At 38.0% G+C, this 10,209-nt stretch overlaps 1 protein-coding gene across 1 annotated transcript in view; it reads right to left on the bottom strand.

The window, feature by feature from the left end:
• The window catches only part of DDX4 (DEAD (Asp-Glu-Ala-Asp) box polypeptide 4), a 92,236-nt gene that overhangs the window by 46,493 nt on the left and 35,534 nt on the right, over positions 1 to 10,209 (bottom strand). Inside the window, exon 7 of the mRNA XM_011996787.1 lies at positions 8,483 to 8,542. Within this exon, the coding sequence (XP_011852177.1) occupies positions 8,483 to 8,542 (60 nt within the window). The remainder of the gene's footprint in view (positions 1 to 8,482; positions 8,543 to 10,209) is intronic.

A 10,209-nucleotide genomic window follows, 5' to 3' on the forward strand; every position in this document is an offset into this window, starting at 1 on the left:
TCCACCTCCTGGGTTCAAGTGATTCTCCTGCCTCAGACTCTGAGTAGCCAATATCCTGAATAGTTTTTCATTTCCTTGCTCTTAATTTCATTGCCTGCACCACCACGCCCAATTAATTTTTGTATTTTTAGTAGAGACGGGGCTTTAACATGTTGGCCAGGCTAGTCTCAAACTCCTGACCTCAGGTGATACACCCGCTTGGGCTTCCCAAAGTGCTGCGATTACAGGTGAGTCACTGCGCCCGGCCAACATTAACATATTTTCTTAAAGTAGCATGAGTCCTTCCAGAAGGTATAGTCTGCATTTCATAAGGGACAGCTGACAATCTCTTATAACTCTTAAAGATGTTTGGTGACATCTTCACAAAGAAATTAGCTTATAAATCATCTAACCTTTGTATAAAAGAAAAGTGAACATCTTTTACTCACTTTTAAGTACTTACCAGAGAGTTATTATATTTCTACATACTAACAAATAAAATGAAAACGTTAAAATGATATGTATCACTGACATCAGCAAAAATGGCCAAGTAAGGAACTCCAAATTCCACTACTCCAAAAAGGCAAGGAAAAAAAGGGCAAGAACTGTCAGAATTAACTTTTTCCAAACTCTAGAAATGAATCAAAGGCTTGAAGCAACCCAGGGAATATTTGTTCAGTCAAGGCTGACTGTTGGTAAGAACAGCAAATTCTGCAGCATTTTAACTTACCCAGTTCCATCTCTCGGCAACTCAACTTGTAAATATATAACCAAAAGATTTGAAAACAGGGACTCAAACAGATAACTGTAGGTGAATGTTCATAGAGGACATAGAGGACTTACTCACAATAGTCGGAAAGAAGAAACAATCCAAGTGTCCATCAATAGATGAATGGATAAATAAAATGTGGTAAATACATTATATTATTCAACCATTAAAAGAAATGTAGTTTTGATGCATGTTACATCATGGATGAACACTGAAAACAAGATGCTAAGTAAAATAGCCAAATACAACAGGACAAATAATGTATGATTCCACTTGTAATGAAATACCTAAAACAGACAAATTTCATAGAGAACATGGAATAGAGGTTACCAAAGACCAGGGTTAAGGGAGTATACAGGGAATTGTTGTCTAATGGCGTACAAAGTTTCTGTTTGGGTGATGATAGTGATGACAGAATACTGTGCACTTACAGGCAAAAATTATACACTTAAGGATAGTTTATATGGAAAATTTTATGTTATAGAGATCTTACCACAAAAAAAAAGTTGAAAATATCCCAAGTTACATGAAAACCATTAATCTATAAATCCAAGAAACTCAACTCCAAGGAGGGTAAACCCAAAAAGATCCACATCTAGATACATTAATATAAAACATCAACAAATGGTGCTAGAACAATTGGGTAACCATATGCAAAAGAATGTGGACCCCCACCCCACACCATCTATAAAAATGAACTCAAAATGCATCAAAGACTTAAGTGTAAGGACTAAAACTATAAAATTCTTAGAAGGAAACAAAGGAAAAAATCTGCCTGACTCTGGATTAGGCAACAGTTTTCTAGTTATAATACCTAAAGAACAAAAAAAGATAAACTGGGTTGGATAAAAATTTTAAATTTTAGTGTTTCAAAGGGTACCATCAAGAAAAGGAGGCCGGGTGCGGTGGCTCATGCCTGTAATCCCAGCACTTTGGGAGGCCGAGGCGGATGGATCACGAGGTCAGGAGTTCGAGACCATCCTAGCTAACACGGTGAAACCCCGTCTCTATTAAAAATACAAAAAATTAGCTGGGCATGGTGGCGGGCACCTGTAGTCCCAGCTGCTGGGGAAGCTGAGGCAGGAGAATGGGGTGAACCCGGGAGGCGGAGCTTGCAGTAAGCTGAGATCTGGCCACTGCACTCCAGCCTGGGCAACACAGCGAGACTCTGTCTCAAAAAGAAAGAAGGAAAGGAAAAGACAACCCACAGGAGGTTATTAAACATTTGCAAGCCAGATGCAGTGGTTCATGCCTGTAATCCTAGCACTTTGGAAGGCCAAGATGGGAGAACTGCTTGAGCTCAGGAGTTTGAGACAAGCCTGGACAACACAGTGAGACCCCATCCTACAAAAAATAAAAAAACTAGCTGGGCATGGTGGCACACGCCTATAGTCCCAGCTACTCAGGAGGCTGAGGTGGGAGGACTGCTTGAGACCAGGAGGTTGAGGCTGTCGTGAACCATGACTGTGCCACTGCACCCCAGAGTCTGGGTAACAGAGTGAGACTCTGTCTCAAAAAAAAAAAAAATTAGACAAATTTAAAAAAATAAACATTTGCAAATCATGTAGCTGATGATACTCATATTGAGAATATATAAATAAACCTTAAAACATAAAAAGACAACCCAATTGTTGAAATGAATGAAGGATCTGAACAGACATTTCTCCAAAGATATACAAATGGTCAATAAGCACATGAAAAGCTGCTCAACATCACAGTCATCAAAAAACGCAATCAAAACAACAATATGGGCTGGGCACTGTGGCACACACGCCTGTAATCCCAGCACTTTGGGAGGCTGAGGCAGGCAGACTGCTTGAACTCAGGAGTTCAAGATCAGCCTGGGCAATATAGTGGAACCCCATCTCTACAAAAAATACAAAAATTAGTCGAGTGTGGTAGTACATGCCTGTAGTCCCAGCTACACAGGGGGTTGAGGTGGAAGGATTATTTGAGCCCAGGAGGTTGAGGCTGCAGTGAGCCAAGATCGTGACAGAGCCCTCCAGCCTGGGTGAGAGTGAGACCTTGTCTCAAAAAAACAAAAAACTCATAAAGAGATACCACTTCACACTCAGTAGAATGGCTATATTTAAAAAAACACCAGTAACAACTAGTATTGGTGGATGTGGAGAAATCAGAACCCTTATAACACTGAGGGTAGGAATATAAAATGGTACAGCTGCTATAGAAAATAATTTCACAGTTCCTCAAAAAGTTCAACATTAAGAGTTTAGCATATGACACAGCAATTCCACTCCTGAGTATATACTCCAGAAAAATGAAAACATAGGTTCACACAAAGATTTGTACACAAATGAATATAGCAGCATTGGCCATGATAGCCCAAAAGTAGAAACAACTCATTCATCAGCTGAAGAATAAACAAATATGATGTAACCACACAATGGTAGAGCCCTCATGAATGGAATTAGTGTTCTTATAAAAGAAGCACCAGAGAGCTGCCTGGCCTTATCCACCATGTGAGAAAACAGAGAGAAGACATCATCTATGAACCAGGAAATGGGTCCTCACCAGATAATGAATCTGCTGGTGCCCTGATCTCAGACTTCTGACTCTCCAGAACTGTGAGAAACAAATTTCTGTTGTTTACAAGCTACCCAGTTTTATAGCATTTTGTTATAGCAACCCAAATTAAGATAGTTTTTTCTTCTGGAAATTGATTAAGCTGATTCTAAAAATCACACAGGAATGCAAAGGACTAACAATAGCAGGCAATCTTGAGGTTTTCATTTGTTTTGTATTGCTCTAAAGGGATACCTGAGAGTGGATAATTAATTGGAAAAAAAAAAAGTTTATTTGGCTCACAATTTGATATCTGAAAATGTTCAAGATTGGGCATCTGGTAAGATCCCCAGGCTACTTCCACCCATGGCTGAAGGTGAAAGGGAGCTGGTGTGTTCAGAGATCATATGATGCAGAGGAAATAGAGGGTACCAGGCCCTTTTTAACAACGAGCTCTCAAGGGAACTAATAGGGAACACATTCAACACCCCCGCAAGGAGAACAGGTCTATTCATGAGGGATCTGCGCCCCCATGACCCAAACGCCTCCCATTAGACCCTACCTCCCGCTCTGGGAATCAAATTTCAACATGAGAAGGACAAACATCCAAACCACAGCCCTTGAAAAACAAGCACTTGAAAGACTTACAATGCCAGATATCAGGACCTATTATGAAATCACAGTAATTAGATTATGGGGCAATGGTACAAAAATAGAAAAACCGACCAACGGAATAAAACCTAGAGAAACAGATACACATACATAAGCCACCTAATTTAGGACAAAGACAGCCCTGTAGTGCAGAGTGGAAGGGACAGTCTTTTCAATAAGTGATACTAGGTCAACTGAACATCTATATGGAAAAAAATGTACATTGATTCCTACATTACATACAAAAATAAACTCCAGATTAATGCCAATTACTTATTTTTTTAAGACGGAGTCTCTCTGTCACCCAGGCTAGAGTGCAGTGGCACAGTCTCAGCTCACTGCAACCTCTGCCTCCCGGGTTCAAGCGATTCTTCTGCCTCAGCCTCCCGAGTAGCTGGGACTACAGGAGTACGCCCGGCTAATTTTTGTATTTTTAGTAGAGACGGGGTTTCACCATATTAGCCAGGCTGGTCTCAAACTCCTGACCTCAAGTGAACTGCCCGCCTCAGCTTTCCAAAGTACTGGCATTACAGGCATGAGCCAACACGCCTGGCCTATCTGTATGAACTATTCTAGCAACTTTTAAGTTTTAAATCATTTACAAATAAAAAGGTAAAAGTAAAGATACTCAATAGAAAAACAGGCAAATGACAAAAGATGTCCAGATGTCAAAATGGCCAATAAACATAAGAAGTGCTCCACATTCCATTAGTCCAAAAACATAGAAATGTAATACATAATGAGTACACCACCACACAACCAGGAGAAAGGTTAAAATGAGAGAAAAATAAAATACCAGGCATTGGTTAGAATGTGAAAGTGTATCTTAGTTTAAACGCTGAAACATTTGACAATACTATTAAAGCCAAAAATATATATAGCTTATGACCTAGCAATTCTTCTTCTGCGTATGTACTACTGACACCCAAAAGAATACTAGAATGTTTACAGAAGCACTTTCATAATGGCCCCAAACTGGAGGTAATCCAAATACCTATCATTAATAGAACAACAGTAAAACAAAAGAATACTAAACAGTAATAATGATCTACAACTGCAACAAACACACTAAGAAGGTAAACATAAAACACTACATATGATATGATTCCATTTATATCAAGTATAAAAATAGACAAAATTATTGTTTGCTGTTAGAAGGCTTAATAGAGGTTTTAGGGGTAATGAGTAATTAGTGAGTAAAAAATGAACATGAAAAGGGGCTTTTGAGGTGCTAGTAATTTGTATTTCATGACCTGAATGCTGGTGAACACACTGAACTCAAGTGAGTTCAGTTTGTGAAATATAATTGAGCTATACATTTACGGTATATGTACCTGTCTACATATTTTAATACAAACATATATATACACATGTATTTTCTGAGCGACCACTATATGCAGTCTTCCTATCCTCAAATGTATACATCTACAGAGAATGGGAATCAGGGATACCCTGAAAAATAGCTGTGTCCCTGCTAATTATCCTACACTAATCTATAATCTAATTATCCTACACTTGCTACAGGACCAAGCACACAGAGCTGCAAATGGTTTCGATTGCCTCATTTAAATATGAATTAAATTGATTTAAAGTAAATGTTAATGTTAATAGTACAAAAGATATTCATGGTCTGAAGAAAAAAATTTCAAATATGAGCTATGTTTTAGGAACATTAAGTGCCAAAAATTGCTTGTTTAAAAAAATATGGTAAAAGATGAGTCTTGTTTTTTCTTAGCTTAACTTTCTCCCCACCACCACCCCTCTCCATAATTACCGTAAGAAGTAATTAAGGAGACAGTCTTCCCTCATTCTGAAATCCACAAGTCCTACCTTCACTAGGGAGGGCCTAATTCAGCCAACTACCTACCTAATGGGCAAAGGAAAAGAATGTCATCAAAGTGCAGCAAAAATTCATGTATGTGATTACTACAAAACCTCTTAACATAGATTTGCACATCCGTAGCAATTTTATAATAAGTTCACTATATTTTTCATATGTTTTGTTGTCATTGCTATTTTAACACGACTGCCCATATGTAATCAAGAATTAAGCATGGTAATTTTTGATACTATCTCATCTCGAATTCAATAGAAGCTGAATTACCAGAGTATGGTGAAATACTGCTAGACTTGAACAAAAAATAATCTACAATTTCTTCCATCCTCAAATTTCCAATGACTCTATTCAGAGACAAAGACATCCCCAGTTCATCTAAACCGCGACTGACCAAGATTCACATTGTTCCTCTTCTGTAATTTATAGCACGTTCCTTCTGCAATTTATAGCACGATCATGGGGGGGGGAAACAACAGATCAGTGATATCAGCAAGTAAAACAAGGACAGGCACGGTGGCTCATGCCAGTAATCCCAGCACTTTGGAAGGCTGAGGCGGCAGCTCACCTGAGGTCAGGAGTTCAAGACCAGCCTAGCCAACATAGTGAAACCCCGTCTCTACTAAAAATACAAAACTTAGCCAGGCGTACTGGTACATGCCTGCAGTCCCAGCTATGAGGGAGGGTAAAGCCACAAGAATCACTTGAACCCAGGAGGTGGAGGTTGCAGTGAGCTAAGATCACACCACCGCACTCCAGCCTGGGTGACGGAGTGAGACTCCATCTCAAAAAAAAAAAAAAATTAAATTAAAATTGTGCTCTCTATTCTGTTCCATTGGTCTCGGCATCTGGTTTTGGACCAGTACCATGCTATTTTGGTTACTGTAGCCTTGTAGTATACTTTGAACTCAGGTAATGCGATGCTTTCCAGCTTTGTTATTTGTGCTTGGGATTGCCTTGCCTATTCATGCTCTTTTTTGGTTCCATATGAATTTTAAAATTGTTTTCTTTTTCTAATTCTGTGAAGAATGTCATTGGTAGATTGAATCTGTAAATTGTTTTAGGCAGTATGGCCATTTTAACAATATGGTGGATAGCAATGCTACTGATTTTTGTACATTGATTTTGTATCCTGAAATTCTGCTGAAAGAATTTATCAGATCAAGGAACTTTGGGGCAGAGACTATAGCGTTTTCTAGGTATAAAATCATACCATCTGCAAACGGGAATTCCACACACCTACAGCCATCTGATTTTTGCCAGGGTTGACAACAACAAGCAATAAGGAAAGGATTCCTTATTCAATAAATGGTGCTAGGATAACTGGCTAGCCATATGCTGAAGATTGAAACTGGACCCCTTCCCTAGACTGCATACAAAAATCAACTCCAGATGGATTAAAGAATAACATGTAAAACCTAAAACTATAAAAACCCTGGAGATAACCTACAAAATACCATTCTAGACACAGGCCCTGGAAGATTCTGTGACGAAGATGCCAAAAGTCACCTTGACAGAAGCAAAAATTGACAAATGGGACCTAATTAAATGAACAAGCTTCTGCACAACAAAAGAAACTATCAGCAGAGTAAACAGACAACCTACAGAATGGGAGAAAATATTTGCAAACTACACATCCAACGAAGGCCTAATATCCAGAATCTATAAAGAAATTAAATGTACCAGCAGAAAAACAAACAACTCTGTTAAAAAGTGGGCAGTGGACATGGACATGTTTCAAAAGACAACATACAGCCAACAGGCAGATGAAAAAATGCTCAACATCACTAATTATTAGGGAAATGCAAATCAAAACCACAATGAGATACCGTCTCATACCAATCAGAATGGTTATTATTAAAAAATCAAAAAATAACAGATGCTGGCAAGGTTGCAGAGAAAAGGGAATGCCTATACACTGCTGGTGGGAGTGTAAATTACTTGAGCCATTGTGGAAAGCAGTGTGGCGATTTCTCAAAGAACATAAAACAGAACTACCATTCGATCCAGCAATCCCATTATTAGGTATATACCCAAAGGAATATAAATAATTCTACCATAAAGTCACATGTACACATACCTTCATCACAGCACTATTCAAAATAGCAAAGACACAGAATCAACCTAAATGCCCACCAACAGTAGACTGGACAAAGGTAACGTGGTACATACGCACCATGGACTAACTACTATGCAGCCATAAAAAAGAATGACATAATGTCCTTTGCAGGAACATGAATGGAGCTCCATTATTCTAAGCAAACTAATGCAGGAACAGAAAGTCAAATCCTGAATGTTCTTACTTATAAAGTGGGAGCTAAACACTGAGAACACATGGACACAAAGAAGGGGACAACAGACACTAGGGCCTACTTTAGAGTAGAAGGTAGGAGGAGGTACAGGATCAAAAAACTACCTATCAGGTACTATGCTTATTATCTGGGTGATGAAATAATCTGTACACCAAAACCCCATGACCTGCAATTTACCTAGATAACCAAAACCTACACATGTACCCCTGAACCTAAAAGTTAAAAAAAAAAAGAGTGAAAGGAAGGGCACCTACTGAATACTCACTCAAATATTAAAAGCAGAAAACATATACCAAAGTATTTTCCTTCAAAGGTTTTCACCATCAGTATTTTTCATCCAGCTCCTTCAAAATCAGTTTTACCAGTTTAGTGTCTCTGTGTTAAGTACAAATTGTTCCAAAATGTTGTCCTTACCGCCTCTCTTGGAAAAGCCTCTGTTCCGTGTTGGATTATCTTCACAGTCATTACTAGACTCTTGAATAAAAGTTTAACATGTAAAGAGCATTTAATTAACTTAAATGATGCAATATATAAGAATAGCACTGTCACAAGATAAATTAGTTAGAAAACAAAATATTTTCATAAGTTAAAATATAAACATATTCCTTCAAATAATTTTAACAGATATATAAAGACATTATTCAGAGTCAATTCCCTATGCAAATCATTTCATGTATCTAAATATTAAATGTTCTTATATGAAATTGAGAACCTACTATTTGCCAAGCATTATACTAGGGAAAACAAGCAAAAAAAAAAAATAAGAATTTCATAAATTTCAGTTTGACCAAAAATGATTTCAGGAATATCTAAACTATTAAGTAATCAAGTGGTTCTCACATAAGGTCCATAGACCACTAGACTGTTCTATTTATAATGTCATATCTTTTCTGTAATTTACTTTTTTTTTTTGGAAATGGAGTCAAGCTCTGTCTCCCAGGCTGGAGTGCACTGGCACAACCCCTGCTCACTGCAACCTCCACCTCCCAGGTTCAAGCGATTATCCCTACTGAGTAGCTGGGATTACAGGCACGTGCCACCATGCCTGGCTAATGTTTGTATTTTTAGGAGAGATGCAGTTTTGCCATGTTGGCCAGGCTGGTCTTGAATTCCTGAACCTCAGGTGATCACCCACTTTGGCCTCCTAAAGTGGTGGGATTACAGCCGTAAGCCACCACACCGAACCAATTTACCATTCTTAATAAACTTGAGACATTTGCGCTTTCTTAAATATATGCAAACTTTCCCCCATTCATCCTAATGAAATAATTTGGGGATATCCCAGCTTTTCCATTTTTAATGATATTAAGAAGTAACATTCCCAGAGTCTTAAAATAGTGGTATGAGAGATTACTATACTGAAGGCGGCCTGAAAACTACCTGGAGAGTTGGTTAAAAATAAATTCCTAGGCCTCATTCCCAGAAATGTTTATTCTGAAAGGAATGATTTTTCAAAATGTAAAAGTTCTATGTTATTACTGTATCATCAAGCTTTCCAGAAGATTCCAAAAAAAGTCACATTCAGGAATACAAAGATGGTTTCAAGGGATCTTTGTACTTGTCATCTGGGAACATTAAGTCAAAATAATGAGAGCAAGTGACTAAAGAGCTTGCAGGCTATTAGCTAAGTTCCTGTGTAAAAGTCCCAATCCATTTAACAGCTAATATTGTTCTACAATAAACAGTGACTCAAAGCTCTTGTTGCAGTCTCCTGTTTCAGCTGCAGCTGACAACCGACAAACAATCCTGAAGAGCCATTAACAAGACAACTTTCTGGAAAGTAGGACTTAATACAATGTAGAAGGGCAGGAAAGAAATAATTTTTGAAAAATTGGCCCTGGAATAACAATGATGATAACTAGTATTTACTGCCTTAGAGAAAAAAAAACTATTAATCTGGGACCTGGCAAGGAAAAGAGTCTCACAATATCTTTGGCCAATTATTTCCCTAAAATAAACCTATAGTTACTTTGATCACAGTGGGAATAAAAATAGAAAACATTAAGAGAAGTTGGGTGATGGGTACGTGAAAAACCTCCGCACTATTTTTGCAACTTCTTATGAATAAAACTATTTTAAAATGAAAAAGCATTTTAAAAAATAAGTGATCTCTATAGTTAGGAAATAAAGCTAAGCACAAA

Source organism: Mandrillus leucophaeus, unplaced genomic scaffold, assembly GCF_000951045.1.
Source record: "Mandrillus leucophaeus isolate KB7577 unplaced genomic scaffold, Mleu.le_1.0 Scaffold523, whole genome shotgun sequence".
Taxonomy (NCBI): domain Eukaryota; kingdom Metazoa; phylum Chordata; class Mammalia; order Primates; family Cercopithecidae; genus Mandrillus; species Mandrillus leucophaeus.